Below are 25,973 nucleotides of genomic sequence, written 5' to 3' on the forward strand. Positions count from 1 at the left end.
TTGCAGTGCTTTTGGCGCTCCGAGGTCCAGCTGCACAGCGAGGATCGGATGTCGTTGCGAATGGGTCCGCATGAATTGGAGCTACACCGATGATGGACGATGGGGAAATATGAGGGGAAACAAGGCGAGCGCATGCAACGATCAGTAGCGAGACGTTCTGCACAAATCAGATTGCCCCGCCGGAACCCACGGTTGCCGTCGCCAGGACCTTCCGTTGCGTGGGAACTTCCCGCCTTTCCCCCACGTCGGCGGGCTCGTCGGCGGACGAATTCCGTCGGCTCTATAAGAGTCGCGCGTGCTGGACTTCCGCCTCTCCCTGTTCATCTCCCCTTTCTCGCCCTACTTATCACCATGGCCTCCAAGACTTGGAACGTCGGCATCATCGGCTACGGCTTCAGCGCCAAGATCTTCCACATTCCCTTCGTCGCGCAGGTCCCCGAGCTCAAGCTCTACGCGGTCGTGCAGCGCACGCCCAAGCCCGACGACGATGCTGAGAAGGATCACCCCGGTGTCAAGTCCTACCGGACCACCGACGACCTGGTGAAGGACCCCGCCGTTGATGTCGTCATCGTCACCACCGCCCCGGACTCCCACTTTGACCTGTGCAAGCTGGCCCTGGAGGCCGGCAAGCATGGTATGTGCCTAGGCCCTCCGACTTGAGGCTGGACCATCACTCATTACTCTGATATTATAGTCGTCTGCGAGAAGCCCTTCACTCCCACTTTCAAGGAAGCCGCAGAGCTCGTCGACCTTGCCACGAAGCAGAACAAGCTGCTCGCCGTGTATCAGAGTATGTTCACAAGCCCCCGCGGCGATCTCACACTAATCGTGCTCCAATAGACCGCCGCTGGGATGCCGACTTCGTCACCCTTTCCAAGCTGGTCAAGAATGGCTCACTGGGCCGCATCGCCGAATTCGAGACTCACTTCGACCGCCACCGCCCCGAGGAGCCTGCTGCTGACGCCTCGAAGTGGAAGAACAAGGTCATTCCTGGTGGCTCGGCCATCTTTGACCTCGGGACGCATCTCCTCGACCAAGTTGTACACCTGCTGGGCCTACCCAAGCGCGTGACCGGCTTCATTGGATCTAGCCGAGCAGTCAACACCTCTGGCTTCGAAGACACATTCACAGTGCTGCTGCACTACGCCAATGGCACGTTGGCTACCGCCAAGGCGACTGTGGTCAGTCCCGAGGAAGAGCAGCTGCGGTTCTGGGTGCGCGGTGAGAAGGGAAGCTTCAAGAAGGTGAGATGATCCCATTCTGCCACCAAGGATAGACCACCGCTCACACCGAGATTATCAGTTCCACCTTGACATCCAGGAAGACCAGCTGAAGGCTGGCATCATGCCCCAGGATAATGGCTACGGCCGCGAGCCCAGTGAGCGTTACGGTACGTCCTGCCCCCACTCATGCATCCCACCAGATTGATGGTCTGACCGCTCCATAGGCACTTTGACCACCATCCAGGATGGCAAGCCCGTCAAGGAGGTTGTTCCTACCGTGGAGCCACCTACCTATACCGAATACTACCGCAAGGTCGCGCGTGCGCTTGGTGGCGAGGGCCAGCTACCCGCCAGCGGCGCGGAGGCTCGCGAGGTCATCCGCTTGATTGAGTTGGCCCGCGAAAGCTCCCAGACTGGCCGGACTCTGGATGTGTAAGAGTGGGCATGATGTATATAAAACCAAATCTGATGATTACGAATAGCGCGATGGATCTCTAGAACAGAAATTGGACCTGACTTTGGACCTATACACTGCGATTGGGCCTCTCGGCTGGGAACGCGGAGCGCGAGTTTTCCAGAACGTTTCCAATAATACAAAGCCTAGCACCTTCCTATGCCGATCTATTGGGGGAAAAAACCCAGTTTGATGTACGAACGTCTGCAACTGGTGGGGTGTGATGGGGGCCGAATGCAAGCTCCATCACCAGATATGCTTCGAGCCCACTTCTGTCCCTCCGCCCGCAACGACAAACACCATGTCAGCATTCTACGGTGTACGTCGTGGCTTGCCCACTTCACTAGGAGAATCGAGTGCTCCTAATGGTTCCCTTGACTCGCAATCCTAGCGCAGCTCGCGGCTGCCCAGCCGGGAGACTAGCCCGTGGTGGCATGGTCTTCCACGCCCTAAAGCACACTTGCTGCCCGAAATCGCGACGGATCAACACAGGAGGCTATCCAACGTCTTACGGGACAGAGTGATACAGCACAACGTGGCTCTTGCTAGCTTGCAGCTCAAACACACTTGTCACATGGGCGTCATGCAGGCGTGGAGGGCCCGAGCCTGACTTGCCTATAGGAAGGCTGCCTGGCCGTTTCGTGCTTACGACCCTGGTTACAGACCGCTACGTGTGTCAGAGTTTCACTGGAAGGTTTATAATATCCCGCTGATCGATTATATTGACAAGCGTGAACGCATCTCGAAGATATACAAGACGCAACGGAGGGCCGGGTCGTGAGCCATGGATGCAGCCTCGCTCCCTGATTTCCACGTTCTACCGTATCGGGAGAAGGAGAAATGCATCAAGGTCGACTGTCAAGAAGTGCCCGTGTCGCCGTTGACAGACTCGGTCACGCTCAAGACCTCGTCCTCATGGACCTACTGCGGACCCCTCTTGGACCTTGAACCAGCCCTGCTCCCCTCGTCCTTTCATACCTGGGCCGACGCAACGATCAACGGCTCCGTGCTGGCCCCTCTCCTCTCATTCCTCGCCTTCGTGCACGAGTTCCTGGCGAAGAACAGCCTCGGCCACTACTGGCTGACGATCCGGGCCAGTCAAGGGTCACACGAGTTCGACACGCCTCGATGGCACACGGACGACCTCTTCTTCTCCCCGATACCTCCAACCGGCCCAGTCCAGCGTTGTTCCTGGTTCTCGGCCTTCTCCAACGGCATCCGATCTGCGCGCCGGGCAGCGAAGCTCCGGCCAAGACGCCGGAGCAAAGACTTGACGACGACCCACGATAATACGTTCCGGGAGAAACTGACGTCGCCCGGCTCCAACCAAATCACTACTGACACTCCCGGCCCGGCAAACTGGAAACTCACCACCACGCTCCTAGGCCCGGGAACCCTCTTCATCGCCCAGCAAGCCAGCCCGCTCGCCCGCGATATACAGCGCGCGACGAGGCAGACCGTGCGCGCCGCACACGCCGAGCACGTCTGTCTATCCGTCCGGTGTGCGGGCTGCTCTACGGCCGCCGAGTCGGTGAGAGCGAAGCTCGCCGCCGCGCTGGGGCGGCACGGCACCGTGCAGGCGCGGGCGGGCGAGTGCGTGTTTTTCCGGGTCGGCGAGGACGAGGGTGCGGTGCACTCGGAGCCTATGTCGCATGGGGACCGGATCTTTGTGAATGTCGTCCCGGGGCATGAGGCGGACTTGAAGAGTCTGATGGCGCGGTGGGGGATGGAGTACCCGCGGGCGTGGTGTGTGGGTTTGCCGTTTCAGGGCGCGGAGGAGACGTGCTGGAGGAATGTTGGTGAGTTGTGAGGACTTTGTTCGGAGTGCTCAAAGTGGTGGCTGGCATGTACTTGTTGATACCCACGATGTCCTGTTGTGGAATGGCGGACACGCTCCGATTACTTCGGCGTCAATGTTAGAGAGTGAAAATGGACGCATAGGTATATATCGAGCTGACGGATATCTGTTGGAATTAACTAAGTATAAAAGCAACCTTGCAGGTTTATCTGTGTTTCGTACAAGTGCTAGTCTCGAGTCGCTGACTGGTAGTATTCACCACATGCTATGCATCCAGCTCCTGGAAACATTCTGAGTCAATGCAAGGGACTAAAATGGTATACTCCCTAAATACATAGAACCATGGTATGGATCTATGAATAGTAGTTAACTAAGGTAGTTAACTAGTTAGTTAGTTAGTTGACCATGAACGATCTCGGTGATGTCATCTCGGTGCCAAGCCACTAGTCCCGAAGAGGGGCATTTCTGTTACCCAATGTAAATGTCGTGACTGGCAGAGTTCGCCGACTCGTCGTTCATATTCGTCCACTGCAGACGAAGAAAGACGTGAGGAAGACCACTCGATTCCGTGGGCTGGTCCGCGGAGAAACGGTATACTCGGAAAATGACACCGTCAACAGCTTAGAAGTTTTCGCACCCATAGACGAGAGAATGTTCCTGTCACTGGTAGGGCTGGAGTCTCCCCTATTTTCAACTTGGTCGCTCACGGCGAGCCCTGAGACGAGCCCCGGGGGATTATACTCCCGTCCATGAACGACTGATCCGGGAACGGCCTTTCGACACCTAGGCTCCGCCGCCATGGCCCAGCCCTCACACAAAACAGGGTCAGGGATCGTCTCCCGCATTAGTACCTGGCACTTCGACATCGATCGATTCTTGAATCCGTTGATCCCGGCACCTCGATGGCATCTGGTACCAAAGCCAGTGGCTCACTTCCTGGGATACCGGGAGAGGACACCCAAGCCGCTTGGGAATGTCGTGACAGCGTTCTGGTCACTGGTCGGTGCCTTTTGCGGCGTCGCCCTAGTGGCATCAGTGTCGAAACGCGTGCCATCATTCGAAGTTCGAGATACACCGGCTATCGTCGGCAGTTTTGTTAGTCGACCCTCGGGGACACAGAACAGGGGGCGCCATGAGTTCAACCATTCTTTTGCTGACGATGATTGAATCAGGGCGCCGCGGCAGCGATCGAGTTCTGTGCGATCGAGTCACCCTTTGCACAGCCACGAAATGCCTTCTTCAGCCAGATGTTCGCGTGTCTCATCGGCGTTGGGATATCTAAGCTATTCGCTTTGAATCCGAACGCGGAATCCTACACCGAACTGGGAGGTGCCCTCGCGTGTGGCCTCACGACCGCGGTCATGCTGCTCACTGACACTGTGCATCCGCCTGCGGGCGCAACTGCACTGCTGGCAGTGACAAATTCCGAGACCGCTGGACTAGGCTGGTACCTATTCCCCGTGATGATCTTGGGGATCGTTCTGATGCAGGCCGCGGCCTTGATCATCAATAATATCCAGAGGCGCTTCCCCCTGTACTGGTGGACGTCGCAACCACTATCCCGATCTCGGCCACCGGACGCAGAGAAAGCCCATCATAAGGAGGCGCCGAGTGAGCCGAGTCATTACGAGGACAGCCTAACAGACGTCCCTCGACGGCTGGTGGTGGAACCCGGAGATATTTTCGTTCCAGATGGAGTCTTCCTGTCAGAAGCGGAGAGAGAAGTGCTCGAGCGGATCCGCGAGCGCATCTAGTCCGGATGGAATGTATGTTTGCACGTTGTGTACATAGTTGCAATGGTAATTGTTCCCCGGCGGTGTTGTGTGTAGGATTGTTATCGGTGGCAAATCGGAGGCTGTCGACACCTCAGGCCACCACAATGCGGTGACGTCGGACTCCCAATCAGCGCGCGTCAATTTCATGGTGGCCCAAATGGCCCACTGTGTGAAATTTTTGTTCTCCCTCTCGTGTGTGGTAGATCGCTGTGCTGTCGAAGAGACCAAAGCAAGCACCCGACGAATCCTCTCCTCCCCAACTCCCTCATCGCTAACGTCGAGGAGTCGAGATCCCAGGCTTTTGCATTCCCACTACTATCGATAAGGGCTCGCCAGCGTCTCCCCCCACTCGTCGCTTTCGCCCCTCTACGCTCTGCCCCGCCGAGACGCTCCACTCAGTCTTTTTGCATTTCTTTGCCTTCAATCTCTGCGAGTTTTCCGTTTCGGCCGTCTTTCCTACCCCTCCTCCTCCCCCCTCGCCCTTCCTTTGACCATATTTCTCTTCTATCGCCAAGATGGTTTCCGCCTCCAAGGCCGCCCGTCTCGCCAAGCGTGCTGAGACCGGCGAGAAGAAGACTGCGAAGAAGGGCGGCTCCAAGACCGACACCCCCGTCGACAGCGATGTCCCCGAGGAGCAGCCCGCCACCAACGACGAGAAGATGAAGGAGGTTGAGAAGTTGACCGCACAGATGGACAAGCACGGTCTGTCCGATCGTGTCACCACCGGTGTGCTTTCTTCCCTCCCCCAGTCTCGCGACGTCAAGATCACATCCGCCTCCCTCGTGTTCCACGGCAAGGTCCTCATCACCGACTCCATCCTCGAACTCAACTTCGGTCGCCGCTACGGTCTCCTGGGTGAGAACGGCTGCGGCAAGTCCACCCTGCTCAAGTCTATCGCCACTCGCGAGTACCCCATCCCCGAGCATGTCGACATCTACCTTCTAAACGAAGGTGCTCCCCCAAGTGAACTTGGTGCCCTCGAGTGGGTTGTTCGTGAGGCTCAGAACCAGCTGGACAGCATGGAGAAGCGAGCTGAGGAGATCCTGGAACATGACGGCCCTGAGAGCCCCATCCTGGAGGACCTCTACGACGTGAGTGAATACCCTACTTGACCCTTACTACACCATTGCCACACAGCCTCAATGCTAATATCATCGAATAGCGTATGGACAAGATGGACCCCTCGACCTTCCACACCCGTGCCTCGCTCATTTTGACTGGTCTGGGTTTCAACAAGGTCACCATTCACAAGAAGACCAAGGACATGTCCGGTGGTTGGCGTATGCGTGTCGCCCTCGCCAAGGCCCTGTTCGTCAAGCCCTCGTTGCTCCTGCTGGACGACCCCACTGCCCACTTGGATCTTGAGGCCTGTGTGTGGCTGGAGGAGTACCTGAAGAAGTGGGAACGCACCTTGGTGCTGGTGTCACACTCCATGGACTTCTTGAACGGTGTCTGCACTAACATGCTCGACATGCGCATGAAGCAGCTCCTCTACTACGGTGGTAACTACGACTCGTACCACAAGACTCGTAGCGAGCAGGAGACCAACCAGATGAAGGCCTACACCAAGCAGCAGGAGGAAATTCAGCACATCAAGAAGTTCATTGCCTCCGCTGGTACCTACGCCAACTTGGTGCGTCAGGCCAAGTCGCGCCAAAAGATTCTCGACAAGATGGAGGCAGACGGTTTCATCCAGCCCGTTATTCCCGACCGTGTCTTCACATTCCGCTTCGCTGAGGTCGACAAGCTGCCTCCTCCGGTTCTGTCCTTCGACGATGTCAGCTTCTCCTACTCCGGAAAGTGGGAGGACACCCTGTACGAGCACCTCGACTTCGGTGTTGACATGGACTCCCGTACCGCCCTGGTCGGCCCTAACGGTGTCGGCAAGTCCACTCTCCTCCGTCTGATGACCGGCAAGCTCAGCCCCATCGGTGGCCGTGTCAGCCGTCACACTCACTTGAAGCTCGGCATGTACAGCCAGCACTCCGCGGAGCAGCTTGACCTGACCAAGTCTTCCCTGGAGTTTGTCCGCGACAAGTTCCCCGAGAAGTCCCAAGACTACCAGTACTGGCGCCAGCAGCTGGGCCGCTACGGTCTCAGCGGTGAGTCCCAGACCGCCATCATGGGTACCCTGTCCGAGGGTCAGAAGAGCCGTATCGTCTTCGCTCTGCTTGCCATCGAGTCTCCCAACATGATTCTGCTGGACGAGCCCACCAACGGTCTCGATATCCCCACTATCGACTCCCTGGCTGATGCCATCAACGCCTACGAGGGTGGTGTCGTCGTTGTCTCTCACGATTTCCGTCTCCTCGACAAGATCGCCAAGGACATCATGGTCTGCGAGCACAAGACTGTGCGCCGCTGGGATGGTAGCATTGGCCAGTATAAGAAGCACCTGCGTGACAAGATGGTTTCGGCCGGTGCCGTCTAAGCTCAGACTCTGGTCTTGCTTGCTTCTTGGTCTTTTTCCCTATTCCCTGATGACGACGAAATGCTAGACGAGAATTGGAGGATTCGCAATGCCCTGTGCACGCTAAAAGTTCAGTTTCCGTGACGAGAAGAATCACCAACCCTGCCCCTTCATGCGACAGGACGGCTTTATGAATTCTATATATGTCTCGGTTCTTGATTTTCCCTCCTTTTGTTCTTAGATCGGTGGTCCTGGTCTTGATCATCCTGTCTGTCTCCTGGCCCTCCTGGCTAGACAGAATTGGGCCTCGGGTGGAGGCGACAATGATCTCCCTTTCCCACTTTTTGAGACGCTTGTTGCCGTGATGAAATCATTCCCCCTCGATGTTGGGCTGGCTAGCCTGTTGTCGAATTTTCCTTTCATGCATCTTGTTTCATAGAGTTTCTAGTTGCTTCCCCCCTGGAGGAGGACCTCGAGGGATACATACTAGTTCCTGTTTCCTGCTGCTCCTCATTGTTGTGTGTCCGGACCTCCGGGTATTCATGAATATGAATCGACTTGCTGTTGAACTTGGCCTTTCCCACCCATAAAGCCTTTCAAGCTATATTCAGTAGACTATCGAAGCTTAGACCATGGGGTAGCTATACGATAAATTCTGCGGGTCAGACTTTGCGATTAAAGTCGTCTTCGCTTTAGTGACAGTGCTCGGATTCGGCCATAAGTCAGTTATCAATAGTGAGTGGTCAAGCGTGAGCATCAAGATAGAACCTGAAACCCATCTGGGCAAGAAGTGGCGGAGTTAATCGGTGTATATAGTTCTGACCTGTTGATTGAGGCTAGAAGATGACCGATCCATTCCAAGCAATATGGCCCTGGCGTATACAGTGAGCTGCATATGCTAGGAAATAAGTCGAGGTCAACGCTGAATTGACCCAGTGGGGAATCAGGTCGGGGAGTCGGTCCGATAGATTATTATAAGATATATGGCAACAAAGTTGATATCTGACTCTCGCGATGTTCAGGAAGTACTGGGAAGTCTTAGAATACAAGAGTCTCGGCATCCAGTCTGACCAATATTTCCCGCTCTTTGTATGCACGACACGATTGACCTCAAGAGGTCTTAGGGGCGCAGTAGTGAAACTCGCTTCCATTGAAGTTGCCACAGTTTCCGGAGCAGCACTCACTTGCCGAACTGCACTCCTCGTAGTCTATCTCGGGCAACATATTAGCATTGATTTCAACTGACGTGGTGCATAAGGTATTACGCACTTTCGGTGCATCTCTTCTCCAGGGGCTGGTCAAGGGCCGCGGCGCTAGCAAAGGCTGCCAGCACGGTGACAAGGGCAAAGCTGAGGAACTTCATCGCGAATTGAAATGAGGGTTGGTCAAGGCAATTGAGTGTTGGAGATCAAAATTGGCTTGGGAAGTTTGCAAGTAGTGGACGAGCAAGCTCGTATTTATATCTCCAGCTCCATCCCCCTGTCTAACCGGATAGAAAAGGAATACAGCTACGTGTGGACTACTCTTCTCGGAATTATCCAGCGACTTTCAACACCTCGCCGTCGCGCTTATCAGGTAACTTCCTGCTTTGGAAGTAAGCTAGGAGAGCCCAGCAACGCGATTGGGCGGAGCCAAGGGGCGAAGGGGCTAAGGGGCTACAGCCTAGGCACCGGGCGGCCGAATGCTTAGTGAGATCGGGGGGATATACGCGTGTATATCTCGGTGTCATGGCTGAGCGTGGGCAGCTAGAAGTTCCGCGTAGGCCTTTATCTCTAATTATATGTATAGTCCGTGGCCAGGTGCTACCTAGATGGTGTGTTATTGGACTCCTGAGTCAATTGTTGTGGAGCGGAACGCGTGGAGTAAACCCTCACTCGGGATGATCTGCGCGTTAGTAACGTTGCAATGCAGCAGGACATCCTCGATCCTGCGGTGTCCAAAGGAGCTATCCGTCTGCTAGCATCCTCGGTCTGGATGCCACTGCATTACAGTCGAATTCGATCGATAGCACAAAGTCCTGACTCAATCCGTATATTGTGCCGAGTTGCGTCTTGCCAATGGCGGAGAGATGCACACTCTTCCAAATTGAAGTCTCTTGGATACCTTTTTTATGAAAATGACACTCCACATAAGCTCAAATGCATCCCCATCTGGACTATGATCAGGAAGTATGGGGGTCGCCAATAACTAGTATCTGACGACGTAGGAGAGCATAGGGGCCCCGTGGGGCCGTTGTCATCTAAGAAAGGAAGAAAGAGAAGGCGAGTGCCAGCTATCTATATAGCAGGGCGACGGTTTGCAAGCCTCTGACATCCGCCATCAAGATCGACTGGGGCTCGCCCAATTTCATTCATTGGGATGCATACAGCTGTATACACGCGGGAATGGAATTTCAGCGTTAAGCGTAGCCAGCCTCGTCCTGATCCGAGTAATAGACCGTCTGTTGGGGCCGAAACGGCCTTGTACAGATCATTGATGGCCGTTGTTACGTGGTATTTTAACCATGGATAAAAGAACCTGCAAGTTCAGCTTACCTCCTCGAAGAAACGATGTTTTGCTCTATGTTATTGGTATTCAGTGCCTTACTACCATACAGCAATTCCAGAGAAAAGAACCACTGTAATCGAGAAAATACAGTTGATGGCGACGCCTGAGTAGTGAGGCATCCCCCCGCGCTAAGTGTATATAGATTTGCTTCTTAGCTGTCTTTTCTCCAGGCTCTTTATAGATTTACTTTTGCTCTTTCCTTCTGTTTTTCGTCTTTCTTCTGGCTTAGAGGCCCCCAGCAGCAAACCGCAATAAACACGTTCTGTCGGTTGACTATGGCGCCTTTGTTGCAACTGCTATGTTTCATACGCTGTTAACGACCTGCTTTAGAAGCGATTCGCGCTGTATTGGATTCCACAGCTTCAAATCTACAGTGCTGTGGGCGTGCTCTTTCTTGGCTGGTGGCTATACCGCGCCAGCTTCTCTTTGATTGAAGATTTCGCGTGGTGGAAACTTGTTTCTTATTTCCCAGTTTCGATGCTTTTGAGCCAGATCACCAGGAAGGTGATTACTCGGATTTAATTTCCTTGGTCGCATGGTGACCCTTTTCGGCTACGAGTAATATTTGATATTCTGTCAGCAGCTGGAAGCGTACAATGATACGGGAATGCTTTACTTCCTTTGAGATGATATCGTCCCACTAGGTTGAAGTAGGCCTGGGCTTTTTGAAGGGGACTAAAGAGGCTTGCGGTATCTTCCCTAGAGATCGATTTGACCAGAAAGTCATGCCAGAAGAGCAAATTGGTTGGGTATACATCGATCAGCCCACCCACTTAGTACCAAGTTCCAAGATAGAGCATACACTCTTGACAGTGGACAAACACTCGACTGGGAGTTATCTGAACGACCCCCGGTCATGAAAGCGAGAAATTGCGAACTCTGGAATGTTGGTCGTCTGCCCAACTTGAGAGTGAGGAAAAGAAAAGTTGATAGATATATATTAGCAGTCGACGAGAAATGCACGAGGGCATAGCCATTTCCGAATGTAAATATGCCAGAGGCATGGGAATACCTTTAATGTAGAGCGTGCTCATGACATGATAAGTACAGATTGTCTACCCCTGCCGGGAGGATGAACTAGGATTAAGCACCGTCGGCGGCATTTTCATTTCAGTCTCACGGCTAATAGTTATTGCTTCGTTCGTTCCGTCACAAGCTCTGGACCGAACATGTCCTTAGCACTGCGCTGCTGTTGCTCTTGCTCTAGCCTGCGCTTCTTAGCCAGACGTTCCGACTCGCTCTCGGAGGTCATTGCAGGAGAATCAGTGGCATCGACGGTCGAAGGTGGTGGCGGGGCGGATTCACGCTTCTGGGAAATATTCACCTTCTCCGGGTTCTGGCAGTGATAAAGTTTCTTTGCAATGCGCTTGAGACCTTTCATTTGAGCCGGATCTGAGGCGAGGGGTGTGTACGATTGGAGGAGGGCGGAGCAATCGGCCAGCACTTGGAGGAGTTTGGTGCGGAGATCGTAGAAAGGATTTTGGAGATTATTTGGATCCGACTCGGCGATTGTCGGTGTGAGTGGCCCACCGAGTTTGGTGTCAAGGTAAAACTCAGCCAATGGACGGTCAGCGAGGAAGAAGGCTGAGAGCCAGATTTGTGATGGGGTGTAAAGGAAGTAGGCATCGGTCATCTGGGCGGCGGACTTGAGCATCTCTCGGGTTACCCCGTGGGCTCGCGCAATGCGGTCTGAGATAGATGAGGAGGGGATAAGGGGGGGCGCAATTGAAAGCAGCGCTTGTTGAAGCTGGGATGGAGTTTGGTGAGGGAGATGAGGTGCCGGCTGGCCTTGACCTTGCGCCATGGCTTGGAGCTCCATGAAGCCGCCTTCGAGGCCACGGAATGGATGCCGAATATCGAATGTGAAGCGAAGTCCCTGCATGAGAAGGAACTCGGGAGCAATGACATCTTCCGGTGTGTGTCCCGGAATTTCATTGGCAAACTGCCGCAGGGACATGTAGTAGTTGTCAGTTTTGGTTGCGAGAAAGAGCGCGCAGGCCATAATCGATTTCGGGTGGTAGGTCATAGGGGAGTTTGTAAGGTAGAAGCGACGAAGATATTGGATTGCAGTGGCCTAGTAGAAGCATAAATGCATTAGCTTGGACGTTCCTGTCTTTGCAGGCTCTCTAGGCCGACCCTGGGTGTATCCGACTTACCCGGACCATTGTTGGAAGTGGCGGCTTATATGCCTCTCCAAGCTCCAGCATCTGTTCACAGTAGTACCGCACAAGAATCAACTCCTCCTCTGGTGTAAGACATTCAATGTTAAGCGCATCTGGCTGTTTGCTTTCACCATCACTTCCTGGTTGTGGTGTCCCAGCTGCAGACGATGTGGCAGAATGGGCTTCGCGCGATCGGTGCAAAGCCGCGCGGACACGAGCGCTGGCGACAGCATTTGTTTTGGTTCGTAGTTCCTGCAGCGAACTTCTAGTGTAGGACCAGAGCCGAAACTGAGAGGAGCTGCGATAAATCTCATCTTCAATCATGGTGGAAGAAGGCCCTACTGTTCGCCGCAGGGAAGCCGGGGCAGGGCGACTTTAGGTTGTTCTTTCTCAGGACCAGTATCAGCCAGTAGCTCAGATTAAGGATTGGCGGTATGGCAGTCTGAAGGCCATGCGATATGTGTCGCTTGAGAACGGGGAATGAAGGATGATTGCGGAGTGACAACTCGCGATTGGAATTGGCGCGGCGCCTTATCGATAACGACCCCATCTGTTGCCGAAACTACCTGGGTGAACAAGACTCTGACGAGACGTACATGTAATCGATTATTGGAAAACTATCGAGTCAAGATCAATGACGCCAAACAAATGCTATAGTTATGTTAACCCGTAGCTTAGGCCTCTCCGAGCAATCGGGCCGTGATTTCAGCCATTTGACCTTCGTCTAGCTCGTAGTCCAGGCCGCCTTTGCAGTCAATTCCAACGCGCCGAAATGCAGCAACAACTTGTTCCACATCAAATCCCATGCTACTAAACCGGTCGACAAGATCTTTATTGTACCCGTCATATCTGAAACTTGGAAGTCAGGATGAGTTACCGAGGGTGGTTTGACACATATGCCACTTACTGCGCTAAATTATCATTTCCCAGTGCTCCTTGGTCCTCTGCGCCACTCACAGGTCCAGCCCCAGGCCCAACAGAGGGAGCGCCAGCATAGATAATGTTCCATTCTCGTGCAACACGCTCGAATTCATTTGGACTGTGCAGCATCATATTGGCAACCTCGGCATCCTGGGGGTCCTTGGGCTCCGGGGTACTGAGCAAGGATTGTAGGGAAAGAAGGGAAGATTTGACAGTCAGAACGGGTGACCAAGCACTAGATAAAGTATCAAGACAAATAGCACCCTGTAAAAAAGTCAGACTAGCTTATTTTGATGATGTCCAGGGGGTCTACTGACTGTTTGGCTGCTGACGTTTGGATGCCACACCTTGGTCTCAAATTTCATGACAGGCGGCCGGAAAGGGTAATCGGTGGGAATCTTAATGTCGACATTGTACGTGCCACCCTCATATGGAGTCCCTGGGGGGCCTGGAAAAGAGCCGCGCAGATGTGTCACATCGTCTTGATCGCCGACTGGCACAGCTCTGATCTGAGATTGGGTGTCGGCGTGGATATCGGCAATTTCTTTCCCAATGCGACGCATCCGATTGCTAGCCATAACGAAAGATGGAATTGCTTGGGATGAAAAATTGACAGAGAACCGCGGGTGTGAGAAATAGTACACTATATGCAGATCGTGATAGGATTTTGTTGGATGGGTGAAAGTGATCGTGTATCGATATGCTGAGGGAAAAGAAAGTAGCCTGCGTTCGGAAAGGCAAGATTGGATTGGAGGCAAAATGCTCAGTATCTGCACAGAAGCCAAGAGTCAGGACCAGATTCCAGAGGTTATGAACAGTGAAGAGATTGGTGTATTCATGTAACTGCAGGGTCCTATGGAACAGCAATCAAAACTAGTTGTCTTACCAATGGAGGGCAAGTATGAGGGGACGATCGGGATCAGTCCGAATATTGAGCTTTGTCAAGGTCCAGATAGACCCAAGATTTGAGGCGATAGGATAAATAGGATGCACGCTCTTTTAAGGGGTGATTGAGCTAAGCCGGTGCCAGTTGAGCTCTGAAGAATTGTTGTTCGTCCCCGCCGAGCGCAAAAGAGTTGCTGATCGGGATCCCAGGCACCTAGGCAGCCCATGACGCATTTTCGGCCTCAGGCGGGAACATATCACGTGCGTATGGCAACAGCTTCCAGCTCGCTGAACCCCGAGCAGTAGCACCGTATCTGCATTCGCAGCCCATCCCTTCCCACCCCAAACTTCCATCTCAAGCCTGCATATCAGAACTCCTGAATCTGAAATAGCTTGATATTGTCTGCAAATTTATCATTTGGACCCTGACAGCGTTCCTGTCGCTGGCTTACAAACATGGTCCGTCACCCTACCTACCGAGCCTTCCGATGGCCTTGACTAACATATCATCGAAAAGGGTAACCAACAGTCTAACATGGGCGGTGGCCCAGGTGGTGATGGTCGTGATGATAAGGATAAGAAGGTAAGCTGTCTTTTTGGATTAGGGTTGATCAGCTCTAAGACCTCGATTGCCAAAAGGACAAGCCTAGATACGAGCCTCCTCCACCACCTACCACTCGCATCGGGCGAAAGAAGCGCAAGGCGGCCGGCCCAAGCACTGCTTCCAAGCTCCCTGATATCTACCCAACCTCAAGATGCAAGCTACGTTACCTCCGAATGCAGCGCGTCCACGATCATCTGCTGCTGGAGGAGGAGTATGTTGAGAACATGGAGCGGCTGCGGAAAGCGAAGGCTCAGGCGACTCAGGACCCTGTCAGCCGGGGTGACCTCGATGTGATGGACCGGAATGCCGACGAGCGGAGTCGAGTGGATGACATGCGAGGCAGTCCGATGGGAGTGGGTAACCTGGAGGAGTTGATTGACGATGACCATGCCATCGTGTCCAGCGCCACCGGCCCTGAGTACTACGTGTCAATCATGTCTTTCGTTGACAAGGATCTTCTCGAACCTGGCGCGAGCATTCTGCTGCACCACAAATCGGTCTCGGTTGTGGGTGTCTTGACGGAGGAATCTGATCCCTTGGTGTCGGTGATGAAGCTGGATAAGGCTCCTACTGAGTCATATGCCGATATCGGTGGTTTAGAATCGCAGATCCAGGAAGTCCGAGAGGCTGTGGAGCTTCCATTACTACACCCCGAACTGTACGAGGAGATGGGCATCAAGCCACCGAAGGGTGTGATTCTTTATGGTGCTCCCGGTACTGGAAAGACGCTACTTGCCAAGGCAGTGGCCAATCAGACCAGCGCTACCTTCCTTCGTATTGTTGGCAGTGAGCTGATCCAGAAATACTTGGGTGATGGTCCTCGCCTGGTTCGTCAGATCTTCCAGGTTGCCGCTGAGCATTCGCCGTCTATTGTGTTCATCGACGAAATCGATGCCATCGGTACCAAGCGTTACGATTCAACATCCGGCGGTGAGCGTGAGATCCAGCGTACCATGCTGGAACTTCTTAACCAACTTGATGGTTTCGATGACCGCGGTGATGTGAAGGTCATCATGGCCACCAACAAGATCGAAACTCTTGATCCTGCGCTGATCCGACCTGGTCGTATTGACCGCAAGATCCTCTTCGAGAACCCTGATCGTAAGTGACGGCTGATCGAATCTTTGAGTTAATATACTAACGAAGTGACTAGAAAATACCAAGAAGAAGATCTTCACCCTGCACACTTCGAAGATGTCTCTCAGCAACGACGTTGATCTGGATGAGTTCATCAATCAGAAGGATGATCTTTCGGGTGCAGATATTCGGGCTATCTGTACCGAGGCTGGTCTGATGGCCCTGAGAGAGCGACGTATGCGAGTCCAGATGGATGACTTCCGCTCAGCTCGGGAGCGTATCATGAAGACGAAGCAAGATGGTGGCCCTGTGGAGGGCTTGTACTTGTAAGCCCTCGGCCAGTGTTCAACCAGAAGCCACTAGCCTGCGTAGGTCTGCGCCGGGAACCACTTCGGGGCTCGATCTGTGTATTTTAATGGAATAAATGCGGATTTATGGAGGCATCGCATCCAATTGATATATTCGCCTGACCACTGATCGACATTGTAATTCATTGCTCGACTGTAGATGTCCGACTCCCGTTGTCAAGCATATCTGAATACCTTCCGACAGACGTGGACTATGTAGAATTTCCTTTCTGTATCCATTTTAAGGGACACGGCTCGACTCCCACTTTCTCTCCTCCCTATTATACTTGCTCCGAGTCCGAGGTTTCCAATCACTTCTTGGCCTTGACTACATGGATTGAATCATCATTTAATGCAGCCCCAATTACATAGAAAGTGTTTGACAGTAGTGGGTGCGCTACTAGATATTGCCTGTTACTCCCAGAAACAATTTCGTTCCCACATCTCCGAGCTGACATGGTGCGTACCAGGCTATAGGTTAATATGAAGTGTGAATAATGAATTGGGCGCATTTGCCTCCTACAGCGACAGGTAAGCATTTATGTACTACAGGAGACCATCGATGTTGTGAGTGATTCCCAAAGCTAACTGGCTTCTGCGATTAACGATACCACCAAACGCTGTTCAGCAAAATATTAAAGTGTAAGATTCTTCAATAAGTTGGAAGCAACCCGTCCACGGACTTACTTGTACATGGAGACTTCATGATTCCAATTGGTCGGTCCTGATGGTGGCGGACCAGTGATGCAAACACCGCAAACAACATCCATCTTATCGGCGCGCAAGTTCTTTTTTAATCGACTACCTCTCACCTTAACCATGGACGGTTTCGACGAGGAGACATTCAAGAAGTTCTTTCCTTCAGGCTTCGGCAAGCAGGAGAAATCTGTCGATGTTGATTCTCAGATCCATCGGTCCAAGCGCGTGGACGCTGTGGCTCCGAAGCCATCTGCGAACCACGAAGGGACAGAACTAACTACAACTGGGCCTGCGAAAGCAGACAAAAATCCGCAAGAGCCCAAGGACAGCGACGAGGATGAAGATGACGAAGATGACGATTCCGACGACTCGGATGATGAGGACGAGTTCCCTATTTCACACGAAATGGTCCTAAAAACGCATGAGCGCGCTGTGACAACTATGACCCTGGACCCTTCGGGGGCTCGACTAATTACAGGCTCCACCGATTGCACACTGAAGCTCCATGACTTTGCATCTATGACGCCGTCCACCATCCGCGCATTCAAATCCATCGATCCTTCGGCCAAAAAGACATCTGCAGCACAAGATACTCACGCCGTTCACTACGCTGCTTTCAATCCGCTGTCGCCAAGTCACGTCCTGGTCGTCCCAGCGTCGGCTCAACCGCGCATCCTCAGTCGGGATGGTGAAACTTTTACGGAGTTTGTGAAGGGTGATATGTATCTTCGGGACCTCCATAACACCAAAGGGCATATCGCGGAAGTCACCAGCGGTGTATGGTGTCCTTCGGATTACAATCTCTGTGCTACCGCTGGATCGGATAGCACAGTACGTATCTGGGATGCCAACGTGGGTCGCTCACAGAAGGAAGTTATTATGCATAAGTCGAGAGTCGCTGGGTCTGCGGGCCGGACCAAGATGACTGCTGTCGCCTGGGGCTCTCCGAAATCAGGCGGATCTAATGTTCTGGTTACGGCCGCTCTCGATGGGAGCTTGGTGATGTATAGTGGAAATGGACCCTTCACACGCCCCAGCGCTGAGGTTCGAGATGCTCACATTCGGGATACCTGGACTAGTGGCTTGGATATCAGCCCTGACGGCCGTCTTGTCGTGAGTCGAGGTGGAGATGATACGATCAAGCTTTGGGATACGAGAAAGTTTAAAACTCCGTTGACCACGGTCACCCATCCTTCGACCTCTGCCCGGTATCCCACGAGCAACATCCAGTTCTCCCCAGCATCTACCAATATTATCACTGGTTCAGAAACCGGCCATCTGCACATTCTCAGTGCAGCTACTTTGAAGGCAGAGCTGGTCACTCCTGTCACACCAGGATCGCCATTGATCACAGTCTTGTGGCATGAGAAGTTGAACCAAATCTTGACCGGTTCTGCCAATGCCGAAACCCACGTCCTCTATAACCCGACAATGTCTACGAAGGGTGCAGCCCTGGTCATGTCTAAGGCCCCGAAACGCCGCCATGTGGATGACAATGTGGCTCTCACTACAGATTTGACCCAGGGCCTTGCTGGCGACTCCGTGGTCGTTGGTTCGAACGGTGTGCCACATTACAGCTCGGCGACCTGGTCTGCCCGCCATCCAACAGTGGGTCTGACTGCTTCTGGCCGCTCTCGCGACCCTCGTCGGCCACACTTGCCAGCGGTGACACCCTTTGCCAAGTCTCAGCCTGATGAGAAGCATATCCGTGAGAGTATTCCTCTCAGCTCCATGCGCGACGAGGATCCACGGGAAGCGCTTCTGAAATATGCCGAGAAGGCTGAAAAGGACCCGATTTTTACCCGGGCATACCAGGAGACTCAACCCAAAGCCATCTACGCCGAGTTGAGCGACGAAGAGGAGGGAGGACCCGAGAAGAAAAAGGCTCGGAGGTGATACGGTAGCGGTTTGGATATGTAAATAATAAAATGGCCTATGGAATCCCGATGCTCATCCGCTGGACGCTGGATCCTGCGGGCGCGAAGCGCAAGATGCAAGATGTATCGCGTATAAGTTTTTGTAGTCTATCTTTAGATACGTATCATGTTTAGGGCCGATCTCACCGACGAAACACGCTTGGGCGCAAGCTCTCCTTGCCTCCGCTGTTCTGGAATGCCTCCCCTCTTTTCCCTCCTGCTCTATGACGTCCTCCCCAGCGCCGGTCGATCACCGCAACCCGCTTGCACCGCTCAAGCCACCAACTAACGCGCACCAGGACAACAGCAGCGAGTTTTGACCTCTCGCCAATTTCGGCTTGGGCGCTGTCTCACCCGCGAGCGTGGCGATAGGCTTGGTTTTGGTTTTGATCTAGAGCAAGGCGCCGTTGGTGCTGACATGAGCAGCTCTCCGCTTCAGCGAACTCCGTCCGCTGCCGCCGACTTCCTCTCCTCACACGCGACTGGGGAGCGCTGTCGGAGCTGACAGCACTTCACATAACCCGTCTAGCTGGAAATAATGCGGCCTTTTGCGACGTGACGCTCACGCCGTTTGTTTTTTTGACTCGGGTCGGGCTGAAACTTGTGAGCAAGTTCGGGCGGCTCTTGGAGGAACTCGGCCGGTATCCCAGTACCCGATCATCACCCGGTGGATGTGATCGACTGCTCAGATTTGTACATTGGGGCTTGCTTCGTTCCTCGCCACCAGATGGACTCCTCACAGGAGGCTCTGGTAGCTGGCCTGCTGGCCTCGCTCGGTTCCTCGACCGTCACGCCCGCGGCTGCTACGCCATATCTCGCGTCCTATACCCAACGCACTCATTCCGCAACACCAACGTTCACTTCCGCGCCACACCATAATGGAGATAGCGAAGACAATATGCACCAATGGTCATCATTGATCGGAATCGTAACAGCTTTGATCGGCAACGTTCTGATTTCCCTGGCCCTGAACATCCAGCGCTACGCACATCTTCGAATCGCTCGCGAGTGGGAACTGGATAAAATCCGGAAGGAATCAGACTGGAGACGGATACATTCAGGTGCCGACACAGCGAATACTTATGGTTCGCTTGGGGGCAACGGTACTCGCACCCGTGCACGAGGGCGATTGCCACAACGAGGACAGCGCAATGTGCACAATGGATTTGAACCGTATCGCGACTATGAGGATGACGCTCCGGGAGGGGGAAACGACAGCACTATGTCGCCAAATACTCTGGCTGACTCTTTTGTGTCCGATGACACCGCTCGTCCTGGCGATAAGGAAAGCCTCGGGAGCCGCAAGTCCTACCTACGGTCTCCCTATTGGTGGGTCGGGATTGTCCTTATGTGTCTGGGTGAGACGGGCAATTTCATGGCATACGGCTTTGCACCGGCATCAATCGTGTCGCCTCTCGGTGTCGTGGCTTTGATATCAAACTGCGTTATTGCCCCTTGTTTGCTCAAGGAGAAATTCCGACAGCGGGACTTTTGGGGTGTTTTGGTCGCCATAGCTGGAGCTGTGGTTGTTGTGCTCAGTGCCAAATCTTCAGAGGAGAAGATCGGCCCAGAGGAGATTTGGGCCATGATTACCCGTTGGGAGTTTGAGCTCTATCTGGGATTGACTGTCGTACTGATCATTGGCCTGATGTGGGCCAGCTACCAATACGGCCCACGCTCTATTCTCATTGATGTGGGGCTGGTAGCTTTGTTTGGTGAGTACTTGGATTTTTAGCTGATGTTCGGTGTGATTTAGACACTAACAGCATGTCACAGGTGGATACACAGCCCTGTCTACCAAGGGCGTCTCGTCGTTGCTTTCGTTCACACTATGGCACGTCATTGCGTTCCCTATCACGTATCTTTTGGTATTCGTTCTCGTGTTCAGCGCGTTGATGCAAATCCGCTATATCAATCGGGCACTGCAGCGTTTCGACTCGACCCAAGTGATCCCAACCCAGTTCGTCCTGTTCACGCTATCTGTTATCATCGGTAGTGCAGTTCTCTATAGAGATTTCAACTCCATGTCGGCCATGCGTGCGACCAAGTTTGTGGGGGGATGCTTGATGACGTTCCTGGGGGTCTACTTCATTACGAGTGGTAGAGTCCGCTCCGACGATGAGTCTACTTTCTCAAGTGATGATGAAGAGGAAGCTTTCGGCTTATTGGAAGGAGGAAGATATCATGATAGGATTGACCTATCTCCTCCCGGTCAGCAATTGCGAACCGCTAAAGCACTACAGACCGCCCCGGTGGTAAATGACGATGCTGGTCAATCACCGTCGGGGTCTCTTTTAAGTCGCGGTATCGATGGAGTTGACGATAACGAGCTGACACCCCGAGGTGTCCTCTCCGCGGCTCCATCTTCTCCAAGTGGCTCCTTGACTGCCCGGTCAGCTCTATCGGGACCCTCGTTCGATCACGCTTCACCCCTGAGACCTCCATCGCGCATGTCGAATCCCTGGGCGGATTCTCATGAAGAAACTGTTCTGACTCCCATGTCAGACCCTGAGACATACCGTCCAGTCACACCCCCCGAGGGCGGCGACGCCATCCAAGAGTCGACTGTGCTCCTCCGCTTCCCTCCGGCACCTGGGGTCGAGTCTCCGAGCAAGACAACGGCCCAACGAAGAGCATCAACACCCACCGCAATAGAGCAGCCTTCAATTTCTGACCGAACCAACACAGCCCTCGAGACCCCGACGCGACGTGCATTGCGCAATTCCATATCCAGTCGCTTCTCCCCCGGACCTCTTCTTCCCACACTCTCAGGTGGTTTCAGTGCCGTTGTTGCTGAGTCCTTACGACGCGGTGAAGGCAGTCCCTTCAAAGACCGCTCTCGGCGGAAGCTGGGTCGCCGCAAGCAAGTGGATGAGACCTTTGCAGACATTCCTGGTCGCTACCAAAACGAAGATCTTGGTCCCCTCGGCGATGGCGACGGCCATGATACTCCTCTTACGATTGCCACTGCTCGACTCCAGTCTGCCACCAATTTGGCCGATCCACCCGTTGAGGGCGATCGTTCCACGCCCGCTCTCGCTACCGAAATATACACCACCCCGACCCAGAAGACCGACGAAGAGGGAACACGGTTGCGCAGCTTCAGTGACTCCTGGAGCGGCGGGCTTGCCTGGCTGGGTGGTGCGTTGCGCAGGACGTCTCACAGTCAAACCGTCGACAGCGGTGCAGTGACGCAAGGAACCGCAACCCCGCAGCAGGGTGAGGTGCCATCTACTGACCGCGCTGATGCTGAGCCCGACCCTCGATCGTAAGTGCCGCAAGGGATGCTAGTTGTCCCGTTTTCGAGGAGGCCCGTACATGCAGAGTGGCTGGGTCACTCAATCTATACATACACCACGCAACCTGGTTGGCATTTATCCACTATTCTTCCATTTGCCCCTTTCTTCCCCGCTTTTCTCTCCGGCGAAATGGTGCCTTCTCCTATCGGTGGTATTACTTGATTGTAATTGGCATTGCATGTTGTGGGGTCTTTCACCTAGGCATTTAATATCTTTCTGTGTCCATTCCTTTCTCTTTTCATATATCTGGGTTGGTGCAACAAGGCGGTGCCTCGCGAGTCTATCATTGACATATCCCATCTCGTACCTATTTTTGTACAATCCATCTCCATCTTCAGCTCAACATTGCCTCATTTCAAACCTTCCAATTCAATGCAGCCTTGAACATCTTTCCAGCGGAGAACATTTCCGTCATTGCAATGGCAACTCCAAGACACCACTGGACAACACGGTCGAGGAAGTTGAGCCTGACATATCGCGGTGAACATTGGCTCAGCTCACACAAAACTATTCGATAAGCGCCCCTAGATAGCCGTCAACCCTACCTCGGCGGTGAGGCTGTGCTGCCACTTCGCCTAGTCAATCTAGAATTACGATGTTTCTATTTTGATCTACAATTTTTTTTCTCCTGTGTACAAACTGTGTAGACTACCATTATATATACTTAAAGCTACAAGTGCAAACCAAGGGTGGAATTCCCATTGTCCAACAGTGCATTTCATCCAAATTCGAATCACGGTCCAGCATTAAGAATGCGGTTTGATCATTCCGTTGCCACGGCCGCTGGCTTATTTGGCATTGCTCTGGCCCAAGCGAATACAACCACCGACTTTTACCTACCACCAAGCCACGCAAGGGTGATACAATCATTGCGGGAACAACATGCACCATCGAGTGGGATTCCGGGGCAGCCTACTATGGCAGGCCATGGCAATCTTCCGCAAAGGGCGACAGTCTCAGCTCATTGACGACTATGGATGGGATTGCAGATGATGTTTTCCTTGACACGCTGAACATCTAATCTGCAAACGTCCAACTAATATGTTCTGTTCAGGCGGCGTTGCAAGTAACGAGGTCCAATACAAGTGGGACCTGAGCGACGATATCCCGTCCGGCGACGACTACTATATCAGAATCGTCCATGCGCAAGACATGTCGGTCTTCAATTACTCGGGACAATTCTCGATTCAGAGTGGCAAGGAGACTTTTGGGCGGTAGGCAGGAACTGCTACCAGCCGGTCGACCACGAGCACTGCTTCCTCGAGTGGAAGTCCTTCGAGTACTGTGACTTCCACTGCGACTTCGACAGGCGCTAGTAGGGCTGCGACAGCTGCCAATGGCAGATGTGCTTTACTTGGTGCCGTGGCTATTGGTATGTTGGCATTCTAGACGTATGCTGCAAACGAGAATGCCGGCAGGTCAGGGTTGCATGAGAAAATCGGTTCATGTTTGACACAGGATTCTGCCTTAGACGTCGAGACGACCAAATTCAGGATTCGTTTCGATAAGAATATGTAGATATCAGATGAGCCCGAGAAATAGCCCATGATGATGGATATGCAATCTGCCATGACCGAAATAGATCTATAATGACATAGATACGAAAAATCAAGTGCTCGAGCTCTTCTTGTTTTCAGCCTCGAACCCAAAGGTATTTCGAGTGGCCGAATTGTCTGTGTCTGGATGTGGCGAGACGACAGAATCGGGGTTCCTGGCATTTAGATTCGGCGTCGGCGGGTTACTCTGGCCATCAGCCGAACGACCCTCTGCGCGGCGGGTTTTGGCGCCTTCCTTCAGCTTCTCCCAGCGGTCTCGGTACCGTCCAAGAACGTTTTTCAACTTGTCATTCTCAAGTCCGACACGCTCCAACTCTTGTTCGCCCCGGCGGACGAGATCCTCTAGTTCCCTGACTCGGTTATCCGAGTCTGACAAGGTGGGCGCAGTGGACAGTTGTGCCACTGGGGAGGTATTCGCTGAGGAGCCATGGGCAAGCTGTTCTGGGGATCCAGTGTTTTGATGATGCATCGCCCTCAAGGACTGCTGCAGCGCCATGGACGATGACTGCGCGTTGACCTCCCACATATGCAGCCTCTTCGAAAGCGTATCAGATAGGTGCTTCAATGCCTGGTTTTCCATCTGCAACTCTTCCAGGGTCTTCGGGTTTTGGAGGCTTGTGAGTTTGTCCGCGGCGCCCTTGCGACGCGCCGTCCGCGCCTTGGCACTGCCTGCGGTTTGGCGCATCTCCGGCGAAGGTGGAGTTTCTCGCGCATCTACAAAGTCATCCTCTGCGTCATCCAGGCTGTTCCGACGAGCCTCTTTCTCCGCTCGTGTCATGATGCCTGCGTAAGACATGGTCCCACCCGTGGTTGGAACGACGTAGAAAGATTCCGCCGTGTTTCCGGGACTGGTCCCGGACTCGCGAATCGATCGAAGCGCCGCTCGCGAAAAGATCCGACTTACATCTGGATCTGTATTAGCGGTAGCCCGGTCCGAAATCGCATGATGACGGTCCACTTTCGCCTCGGCGGCGGATTTGCGGCTTGTAGACGCAGCTTTCGAAGGGTCCTCTGATCCCAGAGGAAGCCCTGCAAATGCCAGGGGCGCGGAGATTTTGGAGATTAGCCCTTCAAATGTAGAATAGAAGCGCTGGAAGGAGTCATCGGCTGTCGAGGGCTTGGATTTAGGGTTTGCAGGCTCAAGTGTATCTGCAGGTACGACTTGCTGAGAAGTAATCTCGGTGGGACTGGGCAAGGGAGGCGACCATGGCTGTCTTGGTGCAGACACACGACTGGATCGATTTTTGGTCGGGGTGTCTCGCATTCTGGAGTCTGTCTTGATTCGTGTTGGCGTTTCTGTCATCTTCGCCCCCGCTTGTTGCGAGGATAGTGTCGGCGATACCGGCGATCCACGGCGGGGATGCGCTGGGATCCCTCGTGCCGACGCCAGGTTACTGGCAATAGAAGAAGATTCTCGACTTGGTATGCGAGCAGTGCCCGGCAGTCGTGGAGGTTGGCCTTGCACATCCTGTGCGGCAGTCGTGGCCCTCGTACCTCCAGCGTCCGCAGTGGGTTGGGTTATTGGGTTGGGAGATATAGTGGCGTTTGGGAATTCAGCATTCATGCTGGCGGGATGCTCGTGCTGGAACCTCAGTATCTCTGCGAGCTTCTTGTGGTGCTGTTCGAGGAGTTGCAGGGTCCGGAGGGCCTTGTGCGGGCAGTCAGGTCAGCACGCCGTCACGCTCGAGCTAGTAGGGGAGACAGGCGATTCACCTCTTGGTCAGAGCTACTCTGTGCTGCCGTCGCGAATTCACCGGCAGCCAGATCGTGTTCCTCACTGGCAGCGACCGGGTTCGACTTGCGGGTCTCGAGGACTGCATTTCGCGCATGGGTGTGGGCCTTTGGGCACAAGTTAGCGACGCCGACCACACCATAGGGAAATGGCTTGCCAGAGTAAGCGGAGCGGCCTCCATGGTTGGAGAAATCAACGTCGCATGGACCGCGGAGAAGACATTCCTCGATACGCCTTAGTCCGGGGAATGCAGAGAAAGAGGGAAAAGTGACGCCATGGCCCGCGCCGGAGAAGGTAGAAAGCGACCTGCGGATCTATCCGCCTTGCACTAAACACTCAGAAGCTCATGAGATGAGCGATGCATTTGGTCTAGCTTCTACAGGGAATAGGTTTCTAGATCTTATTCGGCTCTACATTAATCAAAGGCAATATGGCCCATCACTATAGCTTGGTTGCACGTCTGCAAGCAGCATCTCACGTCTTTCAACCGTCACATCCGGCATTCTAGCGGTGGAGCCAGCTCTCCAGGCAGAAGTACCTATGGGAGTACATGGGGGTCCGTTCAGAT

The 25,973-nt window shown here is 53.6% G+C and overlaps 11 protein-coding genes across 11 annotated transcripts; 7 read left to right on the forward strand and 4 right to left on the reverse strand.

Annotated features, from left to right (window-relative positions):
- Positions 1-351: 351 nt before the first annotated feature.
- N7459_008006 (putative NAD binding Rossmann fold oxidoreductase) lies at positions 352-1,721 on the forward strand (the record flags this gene model as incomplete). Its single annotated transcript, XM_056947174.1, has 6 exons — positions 352-634; positions 695-790; positions 841-1,244; positions 1,303-1,390; positions 1,448-1,655; positions 1,706-1,721. The coding sequence occupies 6 exons, from the start codon at positions 352-354 to the stop codon at positions 1,719-1,721; spliced, it is 1,095 nt and encodes a 364-aa protein (XP_056796684.1).
- A 740-nt stretch (positions 1,722-2,461) lies between these two features.
- N7459_008007 (uncharacterized protein) lies at positions 2,462-3,487 on the forward strand (the record flags this gene model as incomplete). Its single annotated transcript, XM_056947175.1, has 1 exon — positions 2,462-3,487. The coding sequence occupies one exon, from the start codon at positions 2,462-2,464 to the stop codon at positions 3,485-3,487; it is 1,026 nt and encodes a 341-aa protein (XP_056796685.1).
- Positions 3,488-4,273: 786 nt separating this feature from the next.
- On the forward strand, positions 4,274-5,229 carry N7459_008008 (HPP family protein; the record flags this gene model as incomplete). Its single annotated transcript, XM_056947176.1, has 2 exons — positions 4,274-4,570; positions 4,648-5,229. 2 exons carry the CDS (start codon positions 4,274-4,276, stop codon positions 5,227-5,229), a joined length of 879 nt encoding a protein of 292 aa, XP_056796686.1.
- A 536-nt stretch (positions 5,230-5,765) lies between these two features.
- Positions 5,766-7,681, forward strand: N7459_008009 (ATP-binding cassette family ATPase ARB1; the record flags this gene model as incomplete). The annotated part of the gene is made up of 2 exons (XM_056947177.1): positions 5,766-6,341; positions 6,413-7,681. 2 exons carry the CDS (start codon positions 5,766-5,768, stop codon positions 7,679-7,681), a joined length of 1,845 nt encoding a protein of 614 aa, XP_056796687.1.
- A 1,089-nt stretch (positions 7,682-8,770) lies between these two features.
- On the reverse strand, positions 8,771-9,023 carry N7459_008010 (uncharacterized protein; the record flags this gene model as incomplete). The annotated part of the gene is made up of 2 exons (XM_056947178.1): positions 8,771-8,868; positions 8,930-9,023. The coding sequence occupies 2 exons, from the start codon at positions 9,021-9,023 to the stop codon at positions 8,771-8,773; spliced, it is 192 nt and encodes a 63-aa protein (XP_056796688.1).
- A 2,313-nt stretch (positions 9,024-11,336) lies between these two features.
- N7459_008011 (TFIIH complex kinase subunit CCL1) lies at positions 11,337-12,693 on the reverse strand (the record flags this gene model as incomplete). The annotated part of the gene is made up of 2 exons (XM_056947179.1): positions 11,337-12,281; positions 12,364-12,693. The coding sequence occupies 2 exons, from the start codon at positions 12,691-12,693 to the stop codon at positions 11,337-11,339; spliced, it is 1,275 nt and encodes a 424-aa protein (XP_056796689.1).
- Positions 12,694-13,043: 350 nt separating this feature from the next.
- N7459_008012 (E2 ubiquitin-conjugating protein UBC1) lies at positions 13,044-13,868 on the reverse strand (the record flags this gene model as incomplete). The annotated part of the gene is made up of 3 exons (XM_056947180.1): positions 13,044-13,218; positions 13,277-13,554; positions 13,608-13,868. 3 exons carry the CDS (start codon positions 13,866-13,868, stop codon positions 13,044-13,046), a joined length of 714 nt encoding a protein of 237 aa, XP_056796690.1.
- An 842-nt stretch (positions 13,869-14,710) lies between these two features.
- On the forward strand, positions 14,711-16,186 carry N7459_008013 (proteasome regulatory particle base subunit RPT2; the record flags this gene model as incomplete). The annotated part of the gene is made up of 3 exons (XM_056947181.1): positions 14,711-14,758; positions 14,815-15,880; positions 15,933-16,186. 3 exons carry the CDS (start codon positions 14,711-14,713, stop codon positions 16,184-16,186), a joined length of 1,368 nt encoding a protein of 455 aa, XP_056796691.1.
- Positions 16,187-17,022: 836 nt separating this feature from the next.
- On the forward strand, positions 17,023-18,798 carry N7459_008014 (WD40 repeat domain-containing protein; the record flags this gene model as incomplete). Its single annotated transcript, XM_056947182.1, has 1 exon — positions 17,023-18,798. One exon carries the CDS (start codon positions 17,023-17,025, stop codon positions 18,796-18,798), a length of 1,776 nt encoding a protein of 591 aa, XP_056796692.1.
- A 747-nt stretch (positions 18,799-19,545) lies between these two features.
- N7459_008015 (DUF803 domain membrane protein) lies at positions 19,546-22,090 on the forward strand (the record flags this gene model as incomplete). Its single annotated transcript, XM_056947183.1, has 2 exons — positions 19,546-20,533; positions 20,595-22,090. The coding sequence occupies 2 exons, from the start codon at positions 19,546-19,548 to the stop codon at positions 22,088-22,090; spliced, it is 2,484 nt and encodes an 827-aa protein (XP_056796693.1).
- Positions 22,091-23,725: 1,635 nt separating this feature from the next.
- On the reverse strand, positions 23,726-25,957 carry N7459_008016 (uncharacterized protein; the record flags this gene model as incomplete). Its single annotated transcript, XM_056947184.1, has 3 exons — positions 23,726-25,321; positions 25,387-25,711; positions 25,944-25,957. The coding sequence occupies 3 exons, from the start codon at positions 25,955-25,957 to the stop codon at positions 23,726-23,728; spliced, it is 1,935 nt and encodes a 644-aa protein (XP_056796694.1).
- Positions 25,958-25,973: the final 16 nt, after the last annotated feature.

The sequence above is a fragment of the Penicillium hispanicum genome (genome assembly GCF_028827665.1).
Source record: "Penicillium hispanicum strain IBT 35686 chromosome Unknown utg000007l_segment0_segment0, whole genome shotgun sequence".
Classification (NCBI taxonomy): domain Eukaryota; kingdom Fungi; phylum Ascomycota; class Eurotiomycetes; order Eurotiales; family Aspergillaceae; genus Penicillium; species Penicillium hispanicum.